Raw genomic sequence first — 27,000 nt, 5'->3', positions numbered from 1 at the left:
TCCATACCGTTAATGAAGAGAGAGGGGAGCATCGGGTACAGGACAGGGGAGGGGAGGAGTAGGGTAACATGAAGGATGAGAGGGGGAGGTAGGGAGAGCAGTTGATAGTGTGTCAGATGTTGCAGAAGAGTTCCAAGAAAGGGAAGGATGAGGAGGATGAAAGGTTTGATGGTGAAGGGATGAGGCACAGTGAGGGGTTGTTTGAGGGGGGGCAGAGGAAAGTAGAAGGTTTGGGGGGGTGGAGGTATGAGATAGAAGGGAGACGAAGTGGGGAGGAGGCAGCTTGGAGGAGGAGGGGGGAGGAGGGAGAATTGGAGAGGAATGGTATGGGGGGAGAATTGAATGGGAGGGATTGGGGGGGAATTTTGAAGGGGAGGAGTGAGGGGGGAGTTTAGGAGGAGAGGGGCAAGGGGGGAGTTTTGGAGGGAAGGGGCAAGGGGGAAGTTTAGAAGTGGAGGGGCAAGGGGGGAGTTTAGGAGTGTAGGGGCAAGGGGGGGGATTTGGAGGGGAGGGGCAAGGGGGGAGTTTAGGAGGGGAAGGGCAAGGGGGGAGATCAGGAGTGGAGGGGCAAGGGGGAGGGATTAGGAGGGGAGGGGCAAAGGGGGAGTTTAGGAGGGGAAGGGCAAAGGGGGAGTTCAGGAGTGGAGGGGCAAGGGGGGAGGGGGGAGTTTAAGAGTGGAGGAGCAAGGGGGTAGTTTAGGAGTGTAGGTGCAAGGGGGGGGATTTGGATGGGAGGGGCAAGAGGGGAGTTTAGAAAGTGGATGATTAATGAAAGACGAACATTGATAACAAATTGGTTTTGTTGTGATTTTCAAGTTAGCAATCCGATTCAGAACGATGGAGGAGGGATGGAATGAATGTGAATTTAGACCATGTAGTGAGGGAGACGTATAATATATTGAATTTCTTTTTTTTGAAGTGGAATGAGTTGGAGAGGAAATTGAGAAAAGCCTTTTAAATAGGAAGAAAAACAGCGTGTTGTAATATACCACTGAATAAAACACAGAAGGGGAAAGGTTAAACATATTTAAATAATATTTAAACAGAACTGTGAACAATCTTATATGCACAAAAATACCAACGGGGGGGGAGAGCCGAGAGGGACCACCACGAGTCACGTGAACAGGGCAAACGGTGGATGGCAAGGAGATAATGGGGGCGGGGCGAACAGCACACCTGGACAGAAAATACAGGATGAGACAACAGTACACGTCGAGAAAAGAAAATAAATGTTTTTGTTTTTTTTTTGGGGGGGGGGGGGGGTGGGGATTTAGAACGTTAGACAGAGTATTATGTTCGGGGTAGAAGGGAAAAAACCAAGAGCCAAGCAAAACACGCTTAAGTTAACAAAACACCGACGGGGGTACAACTACAAGGCCACACACGAGGAGCAGAACACGATTAATTAATTACGAGTTACAGGAAATTCAAACCAAAACTAACTATATAATCAAACGATATCGCATGGACGATAAAATAACGAGTTGAAATTTGACAATCTATCTGGGGAAATGGGGGAGAAACACGTGGTCGAAGAACGAACGAACGAATAAGAATGAATAAACGAATGAGCACAGAGAAGGTAATGTCTTTTTTTTTTTTTTTTTTGAGTTGAGATTTACATAAGGAAGTAGGCTTTGGGGTGGAAAGACTGCGAAAACAGAGAACGAAAGTTATTGGATCACAAACGACAGACCGCTGAGAGAAAAACAAAGCCTCAAGGTTGTACAGTGTACACTGTACAAGGCCTCAAGACGACACGAATTAACACGATTTTCAATACAGGTATGAAAGATTTGCACCGAAAATCTTTGTCGGGACAATATACGTACATACACCATAAAATACAGTTTTAACGAAAATACAAAATGGGAACAATTACTTAACTTCGATTTCGATGGAGAGCGTGTGGAGCTGCGAAAAAACGAACCCTCGCCAGCAAGACCGGAAACGGAGGTCCGTTTCATCTTGATCGAATGAAGTTTTGTACTTATTGAATTATGATGTCATAATGGAGGCACCTATGACATCATGAACACATATTATTCCCCATGAAGAGTTATTTACAATGAGCCATGTCTCAATTTCTTCGATGCAGCGCTTTCGGAGATATTGAGGTGCAAAGTTTTTCGGTTTTTCCAAGATGGCGGACATACCACGTGACCTATGGCGTCATAATTATTTAAAAAATTCTGCAGGAGGAGGTACACCTATGGTGAACATTTCCTGTCAATCGGACCAATGGTTGTGGAGAAAATCATATTTATTATGTGCGGACAGACAAACAAACAAAAGGACTCAAATGCAATACCCTCTCCTCAGGCGAGGGTACCAAGAGGGAGAATTGCCTTGCAATAAATATCCCCTACCAATGTAATGTTTTCCAAGTCCAAAAAGGTCATAACTCTGAAAAATTGACAAAACTCCCTGGAACTTGAACTTGTTCTGCAACATGTCATAATAAAATCATGTACCAAGTTTCAGTTGAATATGTTAAGGTGTATGGGTGGAAAGTCTGGAAAACCACAGGTAAGACAGAGCAAACCTGCAGTCCCCTCCGGTGAAACCGTTAAGTAACCAATAAAAATGCAGCAAAAACATACTAGAGAACACAATTATTTATAAATTCCTTACGTTGTCTTCCAGACAGAAGGATGGTTCTTCAGTTGGAGCACCTGGATGAATATAAAGGCCAGGCATAATTGAAACCCTTCAGTAACTCCAGCCTGTCTGGAGAAAAATAAAATGACACTCTGCATATAAACCAAGGAAAAGCAATATCTGATCGGTGTTCGTCACCGGTTTGTTACAAAACAAGGTGCAGTAAAGACCTGTTTAAATGTGAACTGTAAAGAAGGACCATCATGCCAATCCTCCTATACACACATCTTTATCAAATGAGACTGTCCCTCAAATCCCAGGGCCTCCCACTCTGTTAGCAATGTCTTCTCTTGGGTCTCATCTTGCAGACCCTGGCCCCATAAATTATTCCAGCCCAGCAAGCCATTGAAGGTCAGAAGCAGTTTTCTGACCATAAAGTTGACAGACTGATTTCAAAAGTACTATCACGCGAATCCCTCAGTTAATACCGTAGGATCGCGGATGACCAAACAGGCTTTAACTCCGAGGTGACGATCAATTGTGGATTCGACTATAAAAGCACGGGAGTAAGAAGAAAGAGGAAGAAGCGGCAACCTCTTACCTGACGCCCAGACGGCAGCCCTCGATCCTGTAGGGAATGAACTTAAAACGGACACGGGGGTAAAATGCACAAAAATAAACGATTTATTACGGAACCCGATACAAAGAAACGCGACTGTAAAAACTAATTCTAAATTGGGATCCCGCACACCTCACTTCGACAACAGCACAGGGGGATGAATTAAATAAAGAAATCGTCGTGTTGTGGGCGTTTGTGGGTGCGAGCTTATCTGTGTCTGTTGCGTCCGTCAGGAATCGTCCAGGCTCCGGTGTTCGCGTTAAGCAGGCCTCCGTCCGCCTCGTTCACGCCCTGCTAGGCCCCGAGCGACCCGCTCAGCGGCACGCCTCGCTCGCCCCTCGTCGGTCGCACGCGAGGTCCCATCTGCTCGTAGCACCATGCCTCGCTCCAAGCACCGAGCACCACTCCAAACACCAAGCACCGCTCCATGCACCAAGCACCCTCCAAGCATCACAACAAGAAGACAAGAACCCAGGGAAGACGACGAACCACCAGGGAGGAACGCAGGGAAGACGACCAGGGAAGCCGATGACCGAACCAGGGAAGCCGACCAGGGAACCCCACAACCGAACTGAACCACTAGGGAAGCCGACCAGGGAAGCCCAGAATGCCCGCGAACGAGACGTTTTGTCCCCCGTGGTTTGACGTCAACTCCACCGCGTTACCAATCAGCCCCTCCCTTCTTTGTGGTCTTCCCGCCTTCTGCCGTCACCAGCCCTTTTTCTCTGATCAGCGACCTGCTTCTTAGTAGTGGTTTGGCGCCTTCCGCACTGATTGGCCGAGGTGTCCATGGTCGGTGGCCAATCAGTGTGCCGCTTCCTTCCCCAAACCAATCACACGTTCCCAGGGCGTGGCTATTGCTTGCCTTGCACGATGTTCGTTACTATGCCAGCTGGTGATGTGGCTGGCTGCGGCCCCATCGGCGGTGCCCCGATCTGGCTTCCTGCCTGTTGCTCTTCCAAAGTCATTGTGGTGGTGGGGAATTATTTAATGTGTGCACTAATGGACCTCTCTAATGTATATGATTGCGCTGCCATAAGGGACACTGGGTTGCTCACAGAGGGAACGACAAAAGAGGGAACTTTACCCATAATCCCTGTACTAATTAGCATGCCCCAGTATTGCCCCACCCCCTTGTGGCGGGGACACAGATACAACTTATTCTGACATTCGGGCTACACATATAACTTATTACAGGTAGATTCCCTATCACAACAGTCGTGTACCTAGCTTTGCAGATGTACCTGGATTTAGATATTCCTCTACCCCCCCCCCCTGACAGAACAGTACCATAATTATGCTTTTCACTCCTTTCTTCCCTTTCTTCACACATCACAGCTGCATTGGATTGTGGGGGAAAAGATGGACTTTTTACTTTGTTCAAAAAAGCTTTCAGAATGAGTAAATTCATACATGTTGGGGTGTTGATAATCTCAAATAAATTTGTTATACACAAGCACCTTCGCATAAACAACTAGAACAGCACTCGGTAGAGAGCATACCTCCGCCAGGCTGAACACTTTATGTTTTGTATCCCTCTGATAAGCCGGATCTGCATCTGGATCTGAACCGAAATCTAATCAGCTTGTTCTTGACACCTAACCAACTCATCCACCATGTTTTGTCACGACTTGTCGACAACTTTTTGAGATATCATACAATACATCATTTGTATCCCCATCTCTGAATGATGAAAAATCACTAAAAAATTCTCGTATCTGGATCTGGATCTAGAAGTTCAACAAAATCTAATCAATTCGTCCTCGTCACACTGTCCACCAAGTTTTGGCCGAATCCGTCCATAATGTTTTGAGATATCCTGCTCACAAACAAATAAACAAACAGACAGGCAGGCAGACAGGGGCGAAAACATAACCTATGTCCACCTTAGGTGGCGGAGTAAATTATTTTGTTGTTGGAATCACAACAATCACAGCAAAATATTCCCATGTGAAATGTTCAGGTTCCTTCCCTCACTCCCTACCCCACCTTCCTTGTTTGTGAGCTTGATCATGACACCTCCCATTTAACCTGGTCAAAGGTTGTGAATGGCAAAGATAAAATAATTTCTTCACTCATACTATTATATAATTTGAGAAGTGTCTGTGTGTGCGACTTCTATGCACTCCTAAACGCTGGACGGAGCGAGTTGAAAACTGATGGTTGCACTTGCAGGGGTTAGGGGTACCGTGGAGGGTCAGGGTGGAGGAAAGACTGTGTGTGTGTGTGTGTGTGTGTGTGTGTGTGTGTGTGTGTGTGTGTGTGTGTGTGTGTGTGTGTGTGTGTGTGTGTGTGTGTGTGTGTGTGTGTGTGTGTGTGTGTGTTATATCGCCTGCTGTGGCTCATTTATACCAACCAGTGGGCCCTTTGGTCTGTTGTACCAAATTTCCATTTGTCTTCACTGCCTTGTAGCATACCTGCCTGCTGGATTTTGGGTCCTCTGGGTCTTTTGGGCGATTTGGGTCCTTGTGGACTTTTGGGTCATCTGGGTCTTTTGGGTCCTCTGGATCTTAAGTGTTAAAGGGTCTTCCAAGGTCTAAGGGGTCTCAGCAGTCTGAAGGGTTAAAATGTACACTTGAATAGTACATAATTAATTAAAAGACGTACAAAAGTACGACGTATGACAGACTGACACAGACCGACACAAAACCCATCCATTTGTAGTCGACACCATCCATGGATATTTCTCATATTTCCGTGACTCTAATATACATTCAGGAACACAACAATTTATAACCATCTTGAAATTGCCACTCTGTCACTGAGAAAACACACACACGGCACATGCACAAAAGGACTTTTTGCCATTTATGTCATTTGAAAAGTCACATATCGATCATAGTATTGTTAGCAGTGATTTATCGTGGTAGAGGAACCGGAAACTTATCAAGACAATCTGACATTGATCCCCATTACAGTCTTGGCCAAAAATATTGGCACTCTTGCACCTTTTTTCAAATAACTCACAATTTTCTCTGAAAATAAGTTGAAATTCACAAAAGTACTGTATTTGGTCTCCACAATTCTTGATTTCACTGTTAATATTACAGTACCTTTGTTTTTGATTCAGAACTTAATATATACTTTTAAATCAGAAAAGAAAAAGAAATGGCATTGACAAAATTATTGACACCCACGACTTAATATTTGAACAAAATAACTGCAGTCAAGCACTTCCTACAGCCATGAATGAGCTTCCTACACCTCTCTACTGGCAGCTCGGCCCACTCCTCTTGTGCAAACTGTTCCAGTTCTCCCAGATTTGAAGGGTGCCTTCTCCCAACTGCTCTTTTAAGATCTCCCCACAGGTGTTCAATGGGATTTACATCTGGACTAATTGCTGGCCACTTCAGAACAGCCCAGTGTTTTGTCTTTAACCATTCCTGGGTGCTTTTTGAAGTGTGTTTGGGGTCATTGCCCTGCTGCAAGACCCATGGCCTTCGACGGAGACTCAGCTTTCTGACACTGGGTTGAACATTGCGCTCCAGAATGCCTTGGTAATCTCCTGATTTCATGATGCCATGCACACATTCAAGGCACCCAGTGCCAGAGGCAGCACAGCAACCCCAAAACATCACTGAACCTCCATGTTTGACTGTAAGGATGGTGTTCTTTTCTTTGAAGGCTTAGTTTTGTTTTCTGGAAACAGAGATGTGCTTTACCAAAAAGCTCTAATTTGGTCTCATCTGTCCACAGCTAGAAGGATTTTGGCTTGTTCGGGTGCGTTTTGTCAAACTTCAGTCGGGCTTTCTTATGTCTCTCTCTCAGCAGTGGGGTCCTCCATAGAACCCCCTTTCATTGAGTTGGTGACGGATGGTGCGAGTTGAAACTGTCGTACCTTGTGTCTGAAGGTCAGCTTGAATCTGTTTGACAGTTGATTGAGGTGCTTTCTCCACCATTTGAGCAATCCTTCGCTGCAATCTTCGATCAAGTTTTCTCTTGCAGCCACATCCAGGGAGGTTTGGTACAGTGCCATGGGCCTTAAACTTCCTGATAACATTGCGTACGGTAGACACAGGAACATCAAGGTCTCTGGAGATGGACTTATAGCAAATCTTATGTCTGACCTCCTCTGACAATTCTCTGGTTTTCTTTCTTTTCTCCATGCTCATTGTGGTACACACAGTGACACAAAACAGCAGAATGACTCCTTTTCTCTATTCAAACTGGTTGAATGAGCGATTTTTATATTGCAGGCAACTGCAACTCACCACAGGTGAGTTCAATTCCAAAGTAAAGGAGAATCACCTGCTTGAAACCTAATTATTTCCAACAACTTCTAAAAAGTACCAATAATATTATCTGGGCCGTTTTCGGATTTCTGTGTGGAATAAGCTAAGATTTAGTAATTTTTTCAGCTTTTTCTTTTGTTCCACTGCAAAGCAAAGAAATATATATGTGGATACCAAAATATTTTTAAATTTCAACAATTTTCTGGAAAAAATGGTGCGTTATCTGAAAAAAGTGCAAGGGTGCCAATATTTTTGCCCACGACTGCATAAGAAAACACTAATAATTAATTCAATCACTTGAGGCTAGGTTGCCTCGTCTAGCTGGGTATGATGCAATCGAGATAACATCTTCTGTTCGTTTCATTTCATTCACCATGTACACTTAAATTTATAGTTGCTGCAGTTATGGGCATGACTTTTATAAATCCCAAATATTAAAAAACCCATAAAATACATCTACCTCCGCAAGAATACCCTGTACAATAGATATGCACAAACAATGTTCATCTACTAAAACATGCACAACTCACTACTTTTGGAGTGGTAAGACACCCGGGCGGTAACACGCCTCAGCACGGGGAGCAAACCAGATATTATGGGCCAACGAGACTCAGGTTTGAATTCCAAACACTGCAAAGAATAAGAGGGAATGGAGCGAGAGATGGTAACAATGTACATTACCCGTTCATCTGAAAATCGAGGGAATGGAGCGAGAGATGGTAACAATGTACATTACCCGTTCATCTGAAAAATCTCCAAACCAATTAAAGCACTGCACAGCTGCTCAATTAATACAATTAGATGAGTTTTACAATTATAATACAGACTAGCAGACAAGTGGTTCCACCGGCGCGGTTGGAAGGGAATTACTTTCCAATCGAGTGTGGAATATTTAGGGAGTTTGACAGGAATCTCCTTTGATGGCGGGGACATGTGGAAATCCTGTGTCATGTAAAATGTGATTTCAAGTCCTCAATCCCTTTCCCCCTATCCCAGCCCCAAGTCCTGAACCACAAGTCAACAAACCCTCCTCGCAAACCCCAAGTCAACAAGCCCCACTCCCAAGTCCCCAACCTCCCTCCTAACCAGAAAGCTTCAATCCCCTTCCTGCCGTCCACATTCCAAGCCTTCAAACTCCCGCCCCACCCATCGTCTCCCCCACAACTCCTCCACCCCTACCACAACACCTAAACCCCTCCACCCCACCACAACAAGTCAAGCCCTCCACCCCCACCACACCTCAACCTGCCCCCAACCACCATAACACCTCAGTATACCTCCAGATTTCTTTCAGTTTAATGTTAAACAGCAGTCACGACTGTTTAAAAAGGTAACCATATGCGTTTTTTTTTTTTTTACTTCTGTTAAGCTTGCCATACAACAAGCTACTTATACACGATAACATGGCATATGTTAAAGAAGGAAAAAACTCATTGGTGAGAGGGGAAATTATTAGTATCAAGATTGTTTCGTAATAACATTAACATTATGCTATAGGCGCCCGCGGAACTACGTAACTTCCGGTTTATAGTGCACCCTTCGCGACAACAGTCAAGTGATTGGATACGTTGAAAACAAACCACAAAAGGGCACGTGTTACAGCTTACTTCCGGTAGTCTCGCCCTCACCTATTAGTATTATCATGTGTTATTACGTTTGTTATTAGAAGTGGCTTTGGAAAAACGCCGTGACTAGCTACCTCAACACGGATATACACCTTAATACGGATTCCACCAAAGACGGAAAACCCCCCTGAGGAAGGTGGCAAATGAAGTTGCTACAACCTCCATCATGTGACCCTTAGTCCTCCTGTCGAATTTGGTTGAGATTGGATAAGTAATGACCGAATGTATCACGGTCAGACAGACAGACACCAAATTGTGCATTTTAGTATGACTAGTACTAGTAGTAGTACACGCGTTCCCCACGAGGAGGGAGGGGGAGGGGGAGGGGGAGGGAGGAAGGGAGGGGATGGGGAGGGAGGGAGGGAGGGAGGAAGGGAGGGGATGGGGAGGGAAGGAGGAAGGGAGGGGATGGGGAGGGAGGGAGGAAGGGAGGGGACGGGGAGGGAGGGAGGAAGGGAGGGGATGGGGAGGGAGGGAGGAAGGGAGGGGATGGGGAGGGAGGGAGGAAGGGAGGGGATGGGGAGGGAGGGAGGAAGGGAGGGGATGGGGAGGGAGGGAGGAAGGGAGGGGATGGGGAGGGAGGGAGGAAGGGAGGGGATGGGGAGGGAGGGAGGGAGGGAGGGGATGGGGAGGGAGGGAGGAAGGGAGGGGATGGGGAGGGAGGGAGGAAGGGAGGGGATGGGGAGGGAGGGAGGAAGGGGGAGGGGGAGGGGGAGGGGGAGGGGGGAGGAAGGGAGGGGGAGGGGGGAGGAAGGGAGGGGGAGGGGGGAGGGGGGAGGAAGGGAGGGGGAGGGGGGAGGGGGGAGGAAGGGAGGGGAAGGGGAGGAGGAGGGGGAGGAGGAGGGGGGGGAGGAGGAGGGGGAGGAGGAGGGGGAGGGAGGGAGGGAGGAAGGGAGGGGGTGAGGGGGGGAGGCGGCAGGAAGGGTTATTACTCTCTGGGATATATAGATTACAGTAGATCTACGGTCGGACATACAACCCCCTCTCATCATCACTCATGCTGTGGTGCATTCACACGTTCTAGTGGCTGTGCACTTTCTATATTTATATTACACGTTATACGAGAGATATCCAGATCTGGGTCATCACACAGTCCCAACCACACACCACTTGGCACGTAGTGGACAGATAGACCGCGCAACGCAATTCAAAACCACATTCACAACCAACCGCGTGCCTGTTGCTGATGATGAAGTAATCATCGTTCCCCCATGGGAAGAGCACACGAACGCACAAGGTAAACCATAACACACATGTCTGGTCGGAGCGACGCCGGTGATGCGAGGAAAACCCCCGGGGAAAATCAAAGCATTTCGCCCCAGATTTTCAACATCAATGAAAAGGAGAACTCGCAATCTCCCAGAGAAACATTGACCAAAAAAAGCGGAAATAGATGCGCTGATTCGGAACCACTTCGGTCACGTCGTTTTATTAATGGTTGATTTATTTACCTCACAATGTCCGACTGAATTATAAATAAAGAAAACTTGCTATTAGGAAAAAAAAACACGATAAGACCAGCCAAAATAATAATAAAAAGAACTTACACAGCTTATTATTTTATTCTGCTACACCGCTTCAAGTAACAACAATGTTTAAAACAAAACAATTACATGATACAATATTACAAGTTAATACATACCATTATTGAAGATCAAGTGTAGTACTGGTTTTAAATTTTCTGGGTCTTGTATGTCTAATAGACTCATCGTGTGTATGCTACTTGTAAATTTGTACCATGTAATTCTTTTATTTTAATTTCAATATTTTTGTTACTTGAAGCGGTGTAGCAGACGAAAATAATAGGTCGTGTAGGTTGTTTATATTATTAATATTAGAACTTTAAAAACTCTATAAGAAACTGAACACACCCCCATCATTGTTGAGGTTCATGCCTAAATCTACAGTAATCTATATACCCCAGAGAGGATAATAGCATGGCCATTCCTCTGTGTACTAAGGCCAGATAAAAAAAAAGAGTTGGTGATCGTCCTTTTTTCTCAAAAGTTCGGGTAGGGAGGGAGGGTTTTTTTGTTTTTTTTCCTACTTTCCATTGCGTTTTGTTGACATGGAAAAATATGAAATAAAGACTCCTTTCTGCTCAAAATGATTTTATTTCTTCATTCATCTCACAGATTTACAGACATTGCCCAAATCTCTATGAAACACAGTGTTTGTGTGATTTTGGATGATGTTGAATGTCCTAGCTGAGCTTGGTAGTGAAAGGGCAAGACACCTGTACATGTATATCCACCATGACATCGGAAAAACAGATAAACACCATGCCCTTGGCACCTTGAAACTATTGAGCATGTTGAACAAGATTTCTGCCACGCTTTGGTACTGGCTTTGCAGTACAAATGTTACATTGAGGGTATTGCCCTGCCTTTTCAACCAAATTCTCCTCAGTACCACAGTGGATGCAGAGCATTTCATAGCCAGCAGAGTAGTACGCTAGTGAAGGAACCGTGCTCCCACGTCGATCGGAAGAATGGACGCGACAAAAAAGCTGGAATTCGTCCGAGTTGCTTTATTCAAACAAAACAGCTCAGGTAATCTCCAAAGCCCGTTTATCGGGCAGCAATATATATACACACATTATCCCGGAGCGTTTGCCCGGGAACGGCGAGAGGGGGCGTGGCCGGGCGTCCTGGCCACGGCCTGGCAAGTCGAGGGCGGGCGTGGCCGGGCGTGCCCGGGCATGCCCGGGCGTCCCGGCCGAGGCCTGGCAAGTTGAGCGCCGGCCTGCCCGGGCGTCCTGGACGAGCCCGGCATGGTGATCGCTCCGCGTCCTTGGTAGGTGCAAGGCAATTGTGAAAACCCAGCGGTAGCCGCTACACACGTCCCCCCAGAATCGACTTGCACCGGCAGGGTCAATTTGAGGGGGGTCCTGATGACCCGGCCGAAGCGACCCCTGGAGGGTCGTGGGGGGTGGGGGGGGTCCGGTGTGGTGGTGGGCGGTCGAGTGGGGGGCACCGTGGACGGGGGGCGGCCTCGCCGCGGCGGAAGGGCCAACCGTGGCGGTTGGTCGAAGTCCACGTGCGCTGGCTTGAGGCGGTCCACCGCGATCCGGTCCGACCTGCCGCCGATGTCGATGACGAACGACTTGTCGTCCCGTCGCAGGACCCGGAAGGGCCCGTCGTACGGCGGCCGGAGTGGCCCCCGATGTGCGTCATGACGCACAAAAACATACTCCGCTGTGCGAAGTGCTGGGGGGACGTAGGACTGGGGTCACCGTGGTGGGATGTTGGCACGGGGGCAAACCGTCGGGCGGCCTCCTGGAGGTCCGAGCGCTGGCGAGCTGCGGACCAGGGACTGGTAGCGTCGGGCACGAACTCGCCCGGGATGCGTAGCGCCTGGCCGTAGACAAGCTCGGCGGTGGATGCCCGGAGGTCCTCCTTGGGGGCCGTGCGGAGCCCAAAAGGACCCACGGCAGCCGGTCGGCCCAACCGCCGTCCTGAAGGCCGGCCATGAGCGCGGCCTTCATGGAGCTGTGGAATCGCTCGCACAACCCGTTGGCTTGGGGGTGGTAGGCCGTAGTACGGTGGAGCTTGACGCCCAGGTTGCGGGCGACCGCGCCCCACAGCTCGGAGGTGAACTGTGGTCCGCGGTCTGACGAGATGTCCGCCGGTGCGCCGAAGCGGGCGACCCAGGTGGCGATGAAAGCCTGCGCCACGTCGGCGGTGGTGGTGGAGACGAGGGGAACGGCCTCCGGCCACCTGGTGGTCCTGTCCACCATGGTGAGCAGGTGTGTGAACCCCCGTGACGGGGGGAGGGGGCCCACCAGATCCACGTTGACGTGGTCGAAACGTCGTTCGGGCATGGTGAAAGGTGCCGGCGGGGCCTGGGTGTGTCGGTGGACCTTGGCCTGTTGGCAGGCTGTGCAGGTGCTGGTCCAATCGCGGACGTCCCGTCGAAGGCCATGCCAGACGAATCGTGCCGACACCAGCTTCTGGGAAGCTTTCCGGCCCGGGTGGGAAAGGCCGTGGAGGGAGGCGAAGATGCGGCGTTGCCAGGTAACGGGCACGATGGGGCGAGGCTGGCCTTGGGAGACGTCGCAGAGCAGGACAGTGTCCACGAAGGGGATGTCGGCCATGCGGAGGCCCGTGTCCGCCGCCCGGAGGGCTTGCACCGTGGTGTCGGTGGTTTGGTCCGCCGCCATAAGCGCGAAGTCCACGCCGAGGTGGACCGCGTTCGTGCTGGCCCGAGAAAGACAGTCGGCCACGGCGTTGTTTTTGCCGGTGACGTGCCGGATGTCCGTGGTAAACTCTGACACGGCGGAGAGGTGGCGCTGTTGGCGGGCCGAACACGGCTCCGTGACCTTGGCCATTGCGTAAACCAACGGCTTGTGGTCGACGAACGCCGTGAAGGGTCGGCCCTCCAGGAGGTGGCGGAAATGGCGAACGGCCAGGTGTAGACCGAGGAGCTCACGGTCAAACGTACTGTATTTGAGCTCGTTCGGCCGGAGCTGCCGGCTGAAAAAAGCGAGTGGCTGCCAAACCCCGTTCACCCATTGCTCATATACGGCGCCCACCGCGTAGTCGGAGGCATCCGTGGTGAGGGCGATGGGAGCGTTGAGCACCGGGTGAGCGAGCAGTGTTGCGTCGGCGAGGGCCCGCTTTGAGCTTTGGAAGGCCGCGTCCATTGCTGCGGATCAGACGATGTCGTGCTTGGCCGGCTTGCCCCGGAGGGCTTCATAGAGGGGCCGCATGGGTTGAGCAGCGCGGGGCACGAAGCGGTGATAGAAATTCACCATTCCCAGGAATTCCTGCAGGGCCTTTATGGAGCGGGGATGCGGAAACGTGGTGATGGCCTCGACCTTGGTTGGCAGCGGCCCGGCCCCGTTCTTGGTGATATGGTGGCCCAAAAAATCAACGGCCGTCGTGCCGAAGTGGCATTTGGCCGGGTTGACGATGAGGCCGTGCTCGCTGAGGCGCCCGAACAGTGTTCGGAGGTGGAGGAGGTGCTCGGCCCGGGACGTGCTGGCGACGAGGATGTCGTCCAGGTAAACGAAGAGGAACGGCAGGTCATGCAGCACGCCGTCCATCAAGCGCTGGAACACCTGAGCTGCGTTCTTGAGACCAAACGGCATCCGTAGGAATTCGAATAAGCCGAACGGCATGATGACTTCCGTTTTAGGGACATCGGCCGCCCTGACAGGTACCTGGTGATATCCCCGTATGAGGTCGATTTTTGAAAAAATGACCCGTCCCGCCAGACGGGCGGAGAAGTCTTGGATGTGCGGGATCGGATACCTGTCGGGGGTGGTAGCGTCGTTAAGACGGCGGTAGTCGCCACATGGACGCCAGCCGCCCCCTGGCTTTGGGACGATGTGTAGTGGCGAAGCCCACGCGCTATCGGAGCGCCGCACGATGCCGAGGTGTTCTAAAGCGTCAAACTCGGCTTTGGCCACGGCGAGCTTGGCTGGGTCGAGGCGGCGGGCTCTGGCATAGACCGGCGGGCCCGTGGTTGGTATGTGGTGCTCGATCCCATGTCGTACTGTGACGGCCGAAAACGTCGGCCGCATGAGGGCCGGGAACTCCATGAGCAGGCGAGCAAACTCGTTCGCCGCCGGGAGGGCGCATGCCAGCTCGGTCGGAGCGGCGCTGCTCAATGTGCATACCAGAGAGCTGAAGGTTTCAGCGTTGATTAGGCGACGCCGTTGGACGTCCACCAGCAGTCCGTGTGCGCAGAGGAAGTCGGCGCCTAGGAGAGCCATGGGCACGTTTGCGGTTACAAACGTCCAAGTAAAGCGTTGGCCGCCGAAGCAGAGGGTGACGTTGCGCGGGCCGAAGGTGCGGATGGCCGATCCGTTGGCCGCAACCAAGGAGGGGCCGCCAACCGCGGACTGCCTGTCCTGGTCAGAGGTGGGTATAACGCTCAGTTGGGCGCCGGTGTCGCACAGGAAGCGCCGTCCGGACGCTTTGTCCGTGATGAACAGTAATTTGCCCATGTGGCCGGTGCTCATGGCTGGTAATGAACGCCGGCCCGGCCGTTTCCCGGCCTGCCGAAGGTGCACGGGGGCCGGCATGTCCGGGCCTTCTGTCCGAACCTGGCATGATAGTAACACCACGCTTGGTCAGGTGGAGGCCCCTGTCGTCGTGCTGGAGGTGGTCGGCTCGGTGTCGCGGTCACCGATTGCGTCGGCAGTTCGGTCGTCGACCTTGCCGGGTGCTCGGGCGCCATGGGTGTTGCGTCGGACGGCGGTGGGCCCCAGGTCGCTGCTGCAATGCGTTGGCCTGCCGCGGAGATATTGTCGGCTTCCCTGGCGAGGGCACGGGGATCCGTGATCGTCGTGCTTGCCAGGGCGAGGCGTACCGGGCTAGGCAGCTGACGGAGGAACAGCTCCCGGAACAGGAATGCCGGAGAGTGCTCGCCGAGCAGCGACAGCATGTAATCCATTCGCTCGGACGGGCGCGTGTCACCGAGCTCGGGCAGGTCGAGCAGGCGCCATGCGCGTTCTGCCGATGGGAGGGCGAAAGCGTCGAGGAGGAGCTTTTTAATCGCGCTGTATTTGTCAGCGGCTGGCGGGCTCTCGAGGAGGCTCAGGGCGTGGGCCGCGGTGGCTGAACCGAGCGCTGCGACCACATGGTGGAAGCGGGTGTTGTCGGCCGTGATGCCTCGCAGGGCGAACAGGGAGTCCGCCTGTGCGAACCAAACCGCCGCATGAGCCTCCCAGAAGGTAGGCAGTTTGAGGGCAACTGCCGTGTCCATGTCGGTAGGTCACCAATGAAGGAGCCGTGCTCCCGCGTCGATCGGAAGAATGGACGCGACAAAAAGCTGGAATTCGTCCGAGTTGCTTTATTCAAACAAAACAGCTCAGGTAATCTCCAAAGCCCATTTATCGGGCAGCAATATATATACACACATTATCCCGGAGCGTTTGCCCGGGAACGGCGAGAGGGGGCGTGGCCGGGCGTCCTGGCCACGGCCTGGCAAGTCGAGGGCGGGCGTGGCCGGGTGTGCCTGGGCATGCCCGGGCGTCCCGGCCGAGGCCTGGCAAGTTGAGCGCGGGCCTGCCCGGGCATCCTGGACGAGCCCAGCATGGTGATCGCTCCGCGTCCTTGGTAGGTGCAAGGCGATTGTGAAAACCCAGCGGTAGCCGCTACACTAGTTCTATAGGGGAAGCACAGTTCAGATTGGCACGAACATAAAGATCAGCGAGTCTGGTATCCTGTTCAGGATCGTCATCACCATTGTTGTTGATCTCCGTGAACACTCTTCCACAGCTGTAGAGAATGGTGTCCATAGCAGCACGAATCAATAGATTTCAGCGGGAAAAATCTCACACAATAGCCGCCATGAATGGCTAACGTAAAATGGGTGAAGTTACCCGAGGCACTTGCGACGCTCTGCGCAGCACGCACTGCGCATGCGGTGCAGAACGGCGCCAAATTTGACTGTGAAAAGATCGTTTTTTAATGATTTTTTCAAAATAAAAAAAGTTTCGGGTTGGGTGTGTTTCGTAGGGTCGGGCGGGGACGATCACCAACTCTTTTTTTTAATCTGGCCTAATGGTAATAATGGAGAAGATAAGCAACTGGTCGTCTACCTGTAATATGTATTTTAGTGGAAGAAAGACCAATATTCTCACTTCGTCCTTCCGTAAGGATCAACAGACAATCCCCCACCCCTCCAATATATTTCTACACAGTCAACCTCTTGGAAAGGTACAGTGGAGGCGTGGAGCTTCTTTTTTTCTGCAATGCCAAGCACTTTCTCTGCCACCTTCAGCATGGCATGGCATACAAACTCTTCATCCTGAGTGTTGTGGAATATTATTCAACACTTTGGACTGGTGCTGATGCTTCTCTGTTGCCACCTATTAGGCCCTGGAATCTTTTTGTGCCTCTGCCGACTAAGTCGCCATTGAAGCACGGTGCTACGCACGCTTACTTGTATAACAAGGAGGAAGCGGACAACGCGGTAAGTTCAAGAGTCTTTATTATAAGAGCTCAACTGCAGCACTGGCGTGCTCCGGGCTGCGCGCCCGGTGTATATCCCACGGCCACGCCTACCCCTGGGGCATGGCCGCTGCCCACTTGGTGCGCGGAATGATGCCCTCACGCCAGTGAGCTTTCGTGTCCGCCACACGCGCCCCCCCAGAATTCCCGCGCACCTGGAGGGCCAGTTTGCGTGGCAAACGGATGACCCGGCCGAAGCGCCCTCTGGCGACCGGCGGCGTCCGGGGAGCAGGGATGCCAGCTGGAATGCCTCCGGCTGCACCCGGGATGGGTGCAGGACCGGGGGGCGGCGTGCCGGCGGGCCTGGGCGGTGCCGGAGGTCCGCCCGCAGGGGGGCGGCCCCGACGCGGGGGCCGAGCCACCGGCGGTGGGTGGTCCACGTCGAGGTGGGCTGGCTTGAGGCGATCCACCGAGACGCGGTCGGGAGTACCGCCGATGTCCAAGGTGAAATGTTTCACCCCGGTCTCCAGCACGCGGAAAGGCCCGTCGTACGGGGGCAGTAGTGGTGTCCGGTGGGCGTCGTGCCGGATGAAGACGTACTCCGCGGCGCGAAGCTCCGGGGCGACGTGCGTAGGCGGGTGCCCGTGGTGCGCCTTCGGCACCGGGGCGAACCTCCGGGCTGTCTCCTGCAGCGCGGAGCGCTCCTGCACCGCGGACCATGGTGCCGTGGGGTCGGGGAGGAACTCGCCCGGCACCTGCAGCGGTTGTCCGAAGACCAACTCCGCCGCGGATGCGCGCAGGTCATCCTTGCGCGCCGTCCGGAAGCCCAGCAGGACCCAGGGGAGCCTGTCGCCCCAGCCGCCGTCGCGGAGGGTGGACCGGAGCGCGGCCTTCAACGAGCGGTGGAACCGCTCGCACAGGCCGTTGGCCTGGGGGTGGTAGGCCGTGGTTCGGTGCAGCTGGACCCCGAGCCCCCGCGCGACTGCCCCCCAGAGCTCCGAGGTGAACTGGGGGCCGCGGTCGGACGAGATGTACGAGGGGGTGCCGAACCGGGCGACCCAGGTGGCGATGAACGCCTGCGCGACGTCCGCCGCCGTTGTCGCCGCCAAAGGCATGGCCTCCGGCCACCGGGTGGTGCGGTCCACCATCGTCAGGACATGGGTGAAACCCCGCGAGGGGGGCAGAGGTCCCACCAGGTCCATGTGCACGTGGTCGAACCTACGTTCCGGCACCGTGAACGGGGCCAATGGGGCCTGGGTGTGCCGGTGCACCTTCGCGCGCTGGCACGCGAGGCACGTCCTGGTCCAGCCGCGGACGGCCTTCCGGAGGTCATGCCAGACAAACTTGTTGGCGACCAACCTCTGGGAGGCCTTCCTGCCCGGGTGGGACAGGCCGTGGATGGCGTCAAAAACCTGGCGCTGCCAGCCCACGGGCACGATGGGGCGAGGCCGCCCGAGGGAGACGTCGCACAAGAGGGCCGTGCCCGTGCCGTCGAACGGCACCTCGGTGACGTGGAGGCCCGTGATGGCGGTCCGCAAGGCCTGGACGCCGGGGTCGGCGGCCTGGTCCGCCGCCATCCGGGCATAGTCGATGCCAAGGTGGACTGCGTGGGCGACGGACCGGGAAAGGCAATCCGCCACCGGGTTGTCCTTCCCCACGACGTGCCGGATGTCCGTCGTGTACTCGGACACGGCCGAGAGGTGACGCTGCTGCCGGGCTGACCACGGCTCGGCGACCTTGCCCATCGCGAAGACCAGTGGCTTGTGGTCGACGAAGGCCGTGAACGCACGGCCCTCGAGCAGATGGCGGAAGTGCCTGACCGCCAGGTGAAGCCGGAGCAACTCGCGGTCGAAGGTACTATAACGGCGTTCGGGCGGGCGAAGCTGCCGGCTGAAGAATGCCAGCGGTTGCCAGGCACCACGCACCCATTGCTCGTGCACCGCGCCCACCGCGTAGTCCGAGGCGTCGGTGGTGAGGGCGATCGGTGCATCGGGCGCCGTGTGCGTGAGCATGGTGGCGTTAGCCAAAGCGAGCTTCGCGCCCGCGAACGCCACGTCCATCTGCTCGGTCCAGGTAACATCACCTTTGCCCGGCTTCCCTCGGAGGGCCTCGTGCAAGGGGCACAGGAGCTGGGCGATGCGGGGCAGGAACCGATGGTAAAAGTTTACCATGCCCAGGAACTGCTGGAGCCCCTTGATCGTGCGGGGCGCGGAAACCCCTTCACCGCCTCCACCTTGGCCGGTAGGGGGACGGCCCCGTGCCTGGTGATGCGGTGCCCCAAAAAGTCGATGTCGGCGACGCCGAACCGGCACTTGGCGGGGTTCACGATGAGGCCATGCTGGCCCAGACTTTCGAAGAGCGTGCGGAGATTGTGTAGGTGCTCTCCGCGGGACGCGCTGGCGACGAGGATGTCGTCCAGGTACACGTAGACGAAATCCAAGTCGCGCAAGACGCTGTCCATTAGTCGCTGGAACGCCTGAGCCGCATTTTTCAAACCGAAGGGCATCCAAAGAAATTCGAAAAGTCCGAATGGCGTCATGACCGCCGTCTTCGGGATGTCCTCCGGCCTGACGGGGACCTGATGGTAGCCGCGTATGAGGTCCACCTTCGAAAAGAAGGACATGCCCGCCAACTGGGCGGAGAAGTCCTGGATGTGGGGGACGGGGTAGCGGTCGGGGGTGGTGGCGTCGTTGAGGAGCCGGTAGTCCCCGCACGGTCGCCATCCCCCGCCGGGCCTGGGCACGATGTGGAGCGGCGACGCCCAAGCACTCTCGGAGCGCCGCACGATGCTGAGCCGCTCCAGCGTAGCGAACTCCGCTTTAGCTACCGCGAGCTTCGTCGGCTCGAGGCGGCGTGCCCGGGCGTAGACCGGTGGCCCGGCGGTGGGGATGTGGTGTTCCACCCCGTGCTTGACGGCCCCCGCCGAGAAGGTGGGCCGCGTAAGGGCCGGGAAGCTGGCGAGGAGGCGGGTGAATTCGTCCGCTGCCGGAAGCGTACAAACTAACCTCGCCGGGACCGAACCGCTCAGCAAGCCGCTTGGCGAGCCGCTCGGTGAGCCGCTCAGTGAGCCGCTCAACGAGCTGCTCAGCGCGCAAGCGAGCGAGCTGAACGTTTCAGCCTGGACAAGGCGTCTGTTCTTCACATCTACCAACAACCCGTGTGCACAGAGGAAGTCCGCACCGAGCAGTGCCATGGGGACACTAGCGGTTACGAACGTCCATGCGAAGCGTTGCCTTCCGAACCGCAGGGAGAGGCAGCGCTTCCCGAATGTGCGTATGGGTGTTCCGTTCGCGGCAAGCAACGCGGGTCCCCGGCCCGCGGTGTGCTTGTCGGACGTAGAGGCAGGGATGACGCTCACCTGTGCCCCCGTGTCGCATAGGAAACGGCGCCCGGACAAGGTGTCCGTTATAAAAAGAAGGCTGCCGGAATGGCTGACGCTCAGGGCCGCTACCGAGCGCCGGCTTTGTAGTTTCCCGACTTGCCGAAGGAGCACGGCGGGCAGCAATTCCTCGCCTTGTGGCCAAACCTGGCGTGGAAATGGCACCAGGTTTGCAGCGAAGGCGGAGGCCGCGGTTTTCGCGGTGGTGGTGGGCGTGGCGTGGCGGCGGCCACGCAGCGTGCATCAGCCTCGGGATCCACAAGGTGTGGTGCATCAGCATCAGGGTCAGCCTCGGGATGCGCGACGACCGCGCCAAAACTCGCCTGCGTGTCCAAAGCCGCGAAGAACCTGTCAGCCTCGGCAGCGAGAGCTCGGGGTTCCGTCGTCACAGAACCGGCCAACGCGAGGCGGACTCGTGCCGGCAGCTGGCGTCGAAATAACGCCCGGAATAGAGCGTCCGGGGTTTCGTCGCCCATCAACGACAGCATATGGTCCATGCTGACCGACGGTCGCGTGTCACCGAGCTCGGGGAGGTCCAGGAGGCGGTCGGCCCGTGCGTCCACCGTGAGGCCGAACGTGGCGAGGAGGAGACGCTTGATCGCCTCGTACCTGCCGTCGGCCGGTGGGTTCCTCAGGACCGACACGACGCGGGCGGCCGTGCCGGGCCCGAGGGAGGCGACCACGTGGCAGTACCTGGTCTCGTCCACCGTGATGCCTCGAAGTCGGAACTGGGCTTCTGCCTGCAGGAACCAAACTTCGGCTTGCATCTCCCAGAACTCGGGGAGTTTTATTTGGACCGCGTTGGTTGCCATTGCTGTGGCGGGTTCGGGTGGTCAGCGACGGCTGACCAGAACGTCGGAGGGTCACCAATGAAGCGCGGTGCTACGCGCGCTTACTTGTATAACAAGGAGGAAGCGGACAACGCGGTAAGTTCAAGAGTCTTTATTATAAGAGCTCAACTGTAGCACTGGCGCGCTATGGGCTGCGCGCCCGGTGTATATCCCGCGGCCACGCCTACCCCTCGGGCATGGCCGCTGCCCACTTGGTGCGCGGAATGATGCCCTCACGCCAGTGAGCTTTCGTATCCGCCACAACATAACCATTATGTTTTTGGGTTGTCGGGCCGTCTGTCCGTCAGTCTGTCATGGGTTTTTGTTACTGCAATTACTTTAATCATGGCTGATGTGATCTAAGTCAAACTTGATACAAGTATGTATGATGATGCAAAGATGAACTGAGTATGTTCTTATACCCTGCCTGCGTTTTTCCTGGGAGTGATCGAGTAATATGTATTGTGAGGATCGTATGTTGAGATTGTATATCGTGATTTGTTGTCCAAAATACAAATTTAATTTTTATAGTGTTTATGCGTGTGCCTGTTATTAAAAATCTTGCTTTACAGAGGAAAATATACGATCCTCATGTTCAGGATCGTATCAGCCATTTTTAACATGATCACATGATGAAAATATATCATGATCACATCAGCCATTTATAAAGCCTCATGTTCAGGCCTTGAGTGAGTATGTTCTTAAATCTTATACACTGCCTGTGTTTTTTCCCGAGAGTGATTGAGTAATATGTTTTGTGATTATCATGCAGAAAATATTTAAATACTGTACATATTTCATTGAATATCCCCAGGCAACCCCAGGTACTTCAGCTAGTAAGTATGTGTTGCGATGCAAAGATGTACTTATTGGATTTTAGCATCAAGAAGTCAAATGTCAGAGTCTGCAATAGGCTTTCATTACCACGATAACCTAAGAATGGCTGAAGGGAAATAAGTAAAACTTGATACAAGTATGTATAATGATGTAAAGATAAACGGATTCCATTATGGGGTCAAGAGGACAAAGGTCAGAGTTGTTTTTTTGTATACAAAGTCGAGGCTCATGTAAGAGCTAACACATTAAACACTAAAAATATAAACGGACACATAAAACATATAATAAGGTAAGCGGGAGACAAGATACGGAGAGCAAGGGAAGCACACAACCCACAACAACAGTAGAAACAAAGGGTTTTGGGGGATGTAGGGGTGGAAAGAAAAAAAACGTAAATAAACAAAAGATCGATGAGGAGACTCGGCAGGCCTCGAGGCTAACCAGGCCCCAAACACGTACGAACAAACCGACTAATACACACAAATGTGCACAAATTACAAAACAAAATCGAACTGCAGACACACAGAAAACACATACACAGCAAAATATACAGTAGAAATTTGACAAAAACGATCGGGAGCAAACTTATCTTTGATGGATATGGACGAGCTCAGATGACACAACCTCACCTGAGGAACCGGAAGTGGAAGTCAAGTCAATTTGTCCCCAATTTTCCCCCAATTTGATTTCAGTACCTGTTTGGTAAAAAATTCTGTTACTACCTGCCCTAACTTATAAACCAATGATGTAATTTTGACCGAACTTGGTATAAGTATATATTATGACGCAAAGATGAACTGATTCGATTTTGGGGTCAAAGGTCAGAGGTCATATCAGGTAAAAATGTGATACTCGAGAATAGCTGAAGGGATTTAAATAAAACTTGGTACAAGTATGTATAATGATGTAATAATGTGGGCAGAGGCATATCGGTTGACGTCGTGACGTCGAAGAGTACCTTCAACGTACCGTTCTAGTTATTTTAAAGAAAAATAACTAATTTATTTAAACACGTATTTACGATAGGCTTCCAACTAGTATAGATGGAATGATTACATGAGCAACCATAGATTATGAAAACCTTTCAGTGCAATCAAATAGTTTAGTCCAGGTGGAGGCATGTCAGTTATACCATGGAAAACACACTGAGAAGACAAAGCCAAGTAAACGATTCGTCGGTGAAGTGGTACAGTACAGTTACGACTATTGAAAGCGTTGCTGATATACCTCGTACTGCTCGATCATCCTCGCAGCTCTACAGATGGAACTAATTCTGAAAATGTTATTGCAGTGGTTGCAAGAAGACCCAAAACATCGTTGAGAAAAATTAGTCAAGAATTATTGGAATCAAGATTATTGGAATTATTTCAACTATAGTGGGGGGGCCAATGTTTTCCCGTTGAATTCAAATGTTAATTTGTGGACACTGGTTGGGTTGTCTTTAGGGATGATAGAAGTTGTAGAAAAAATATGTCTCCATTTTTTTCAAGTTCTTTATAGCGGCCATTTTGGATTATCAAAATGGCGTTTGTTGAAAACCGAAATTGTCATTATCTTGGCTTCTAAATGACCTAGAGTGTTAATTTTGGTGTCCAAATGTACATATTTGCGGATACTTAATCCAATAAACACACATTTATACACCTACATATGATCAAAAGGGTTCTTATGGCAGCCATCTTGGATTTTCACGCACTTATGCCAACACATATATATTTTTTTTTCCATCATTTTCACTTCTAAATCACATAAAGGCTGGACTTTAGTGTTCAAATGTACACTTATAATGTCTTTGTGCAATATTTTTAGTTGGCAGTGTTCATTGTTACATTGAAGGATCTCCATCCTCCACCATTCTGGCCCAAAGGTTGATTTCATTTGTGTTGATGCGCTCTGCAACAAACGTGTTATACGCTTTCTGACCAATCTCATCTTGGTTGCAGACATCCTTCTGTACTTCAGCTGGCATCACCACCTTGGTGATGATAGTCGTCAGGTCTTCACCCTCATGCGTCATGGGATTCATGGACTCTCTGATCACATTCTTCAGTCGACGAATGCTGTCTTCCTGCCGAGCCCAGACTGTGGTTGATAGGTCGTGGTGCTCCTTGCGTGTAGCTGATTGTGAGCCAGCCATCTGACGGGCTTCTTCAGCAAGCCTACTCAGCTCTGGTGCTGTCAGAAAGAACCTTTCGCGGGCACTGGCATTCTGGGTAATGCCCACAATAGCCCCTGTCACCTTCATGATCCTGTTGATGTGCTCCAGTGCATGGTCCACACCTACAGCACAGAAGGGGATTTCATTCTTATGGACACTGAAGTTCCCATCCATGAACTCTTGGTAGATCCCTGGATCTGTCATCTTCAGGGCCTTCATCTCTGCAAGGTACCGGGGAGTCAGCCTGGCATATTTCTGTTTGTCATGTGCAAAGAAGTATATGCACATCTCATCCAGTGAAGACAGGTGAAGCTCAAATTGTCCATCACGGGTGGCACGGATGAATGTGTATATCAGCATTATCATCCGCATGTAGCGTCGCACAAACTTGAACAGTGGACTCTTGGCTTCTTTCCTCTCATCAAACTTTGCCATGGCCTCCAGGACTTCGTTTGACTCGAGGACAGCTAGCATGTTGTTCTGCGCGCTTGTCATCTCCTCTCGGTTGTGTAGATGACAGCTCTGGGCAACCTGTTGTGCTGACTGGGTACATGGGCCCCTCAGATGGGGATGCTCTTGGAAGAATTCGTCCACATAGAGGTCGAAGAGGGCTTGGACAGTGGTGATGTGGGCCTCCAAAGCCCTCTTCATGTGCTTGGCTTCCAGTATTTGTCTAGTCGTTGTTGGGCCATAGATATCAGCCTCAGACCAAGCCTCGTCAAGACCACTGTCCTCTATGGCATTCCCAGCAGCCCTCAGTGCAGCCATCACAGTGTGCATCTCCCCTAGTCGCAGTACCCACTTGCCTTTGCAGTCATCTCTGGTCATCTCCAGCTGTTTGGCTCGCTCATACAGGGCCATGTCTAAGGTGATCACTGTCTTCCTATCGGGACCCATGACCATGCAGTTGATTTGCTGTGTCTGTTTCAAGACTGTTATCAGTGTTTGCCATTCATGGGCTGGTGCTGCTACCAATGGCAGGGCGTTGACCTCTGTCAGAGGCTTGGAAGAGGAGAGCAGTGAGTTGTAGGCTGTCCAAGTTGGGATATCGTGATGCTTGATCCTACTGCCAGGTGGTTGTTTTGGATCGTGGACGAGTGACCCAACAGGGTCAGCATGCTGGGGTTCTGCAGCTTGCAGCTGGTCATCTGGTGGGATGATGTCGTCTTGTACGTCCTCAGCTTCAGCTGTTCGCATGATTGTGCGTGAAAGTAGCCACACTGTGTCCGTCGCAGAGTACGGCTTGGTGACATCTGGGTTTGACCGTGTCTTGAAGCTATACGTGGTACCTGTGGCAGATTGTTTGTTTGGTGCTTGGCAAGGAACAAAGTCTGGAGCAGTCAGAACCTTGAGTGAGCGGTGTCTGGCCTTTCGGTCATGTAGTGTCAGTGTTCTATGTTCATCTGTGGAGGGTGCATGTTCCCGTCGTTGGTAGAGTGCCCAGGCTGTAGCATGGAGTGTCCGCTTCCCATCAGGTGTGTCTTCATTGAAGTCACTGTTGTCCACTGCAAAGAAGACAAACGTCCCTATGCGCATGGTTCTTGGAAAGTATACACCCTGTTCTGTCGTAGACTCTATGACTGAGTTGGCCAGCTGTGTCTCCAACCGCAAGATCCGACTATAATCAACAGACAGACCGAACCCATGCAGGAAATCCAGAAGCTTCTTGTTTCTGGTGGACTGATGGACTACAATGGCAACGGCAAGCTGCTGTGGCCATTCTAAGCGATGGCGGAATGGTGCATCTGGCTCTTTGGGCTTGTACGTGACTTGGCGTTTTGACTTGTAGCCGTACATGATGTTCTGACTGATGGTTATAACATCTCGATGAATAGTGGCTGAGCGCATAGTCTCTGGCTCAATGCTCGTGGCTGGTCCTTCCAGTAGCCAGCGGAGGAAAGCATAGAGTACTTTGGGTACATGCTTTTCAGCATCATCAGTGTTCATTTCTCCTTCAAATTGCCATGGGTGCTTGTTCTGACAAGCAATGGCACTGCGGAGAACAGAGGCACTCTCAAACAGTTGTTCGATGTTTTTTTCATTTGTCTTCGTCATTGCATCTTCGACAGCTGCATCACGCACGGCAGTGGAGAATACACAGTCTGACTCGTTTCGACGTTTTGGTTTCATGAAGTGAACGTCATCAATGTGAGAGTTGATTTTCTCCTTCATGCCTTGGGTAGTAGGTGATGGGACATTGTGCACACCATTATTGTCAAGAATCCTGGAGTAAACCGACTTCAGGTCAGACATGTTGAGAATTTCACCAGCTTGGAGTAGAGAGCGAACAAGGCTGACAAACTCAATGTCTGCGGCTATTTTGATAACATTAGTTTCTTGCAGTATGTGTTCTTTGTCATCACTTGATGTCCCACTCTTGGGAGCACGTTGGACATTCTGCACCCAGCATGGGAGATGATACTTGACGTCGATCGCATGAGCATCATGTGCACTGATGGCAGCACTCAGCTGAACTTTCCACTTGTGGTTGCTGCCTTCTTCAACAGCTTTCTTCAGCTGTTTACCTGCGTTGAACGTGCATACAACATGTACACTTTCCTTAGTGACCTCTTGACAGAAGAAACAAAGGTCTCTGTTGAATGGAGTTGATGATGAACGTGTGAAGCGAAGAGTCTCGTCTTGCGTAGAACCTGAGGTACTTGCAGCGGCAGGTGCAGAAGAAGGACGTCCACACCTCTTATGAAGATGCTGGGTGTCGCCATGTTCGCAGGCTTTCTGGTGGCGAACTCTAGCACGCTCCAGGTGAGCAGTGTTGCATGTAGATCCATAACATGCCCGGTGCCACTTTGCTTTA

General features: G+C 52.2%; 1 protein-coding gene across 9 annotated transcripts in view; it reads right to left on the bottom strand.

Moving 5' to 3' along the window:
- The window catches only part of LOC137423509 (quinone oxidoreductase-like protein 1), a 158,199-nt gene that overhangs the window by 71,253 nt on the left and 59,946 nt on the right, over positions 1–27,000 (bottom strand). Inside the window, exons 1-3 of one of the 9 annotated variants that reach the window (XM_078774102.1) lie at positions 10,255–10,513; positions 7,983–8,082; positions 2,635–2,730 (exon numbers count right to left, since the gene is read on the bottom strand). In XM_078774102.1, the coding sequence (XP_078630228.1) occupies positions 2,635–2,700 (66 nt within the window). In that variant the 5' untranslated portion in view covers positions 2,701–2,730; positions 7,983–8,082; positions 10,255–10,513. Of the gene's footprint in view, positions 1–2,634; positions 2,731–7,982; positions 8,083–10,247; positions 10,514–27,000 lie in introns of those variants that run through there. The other 8 variants (XM_078774105.1, XM_078774100.1, XM_078774099.1 and 5 more) reach the window with 8 other exon arrangements.

This window comes from Myxine glutinosa, chromosome 3 (assembly GCF_964187855.1).
Source record: "Myxine glutinosa chromosome 3, kmMyxGlut1.1, whole genome shotgun sequence".
NCBI classification, from domain to species: domain Eukaryota; kingdom Metazoa; phylum Chordata; class Myxini; order Myxiniformes; family Myxinidae; genus Myxine; species Myxine glutinosa.
Note: the sequence above shows the minus strand (reverse complement) of the source record. Positions and strands in the feature narration are given on the sequence as shown.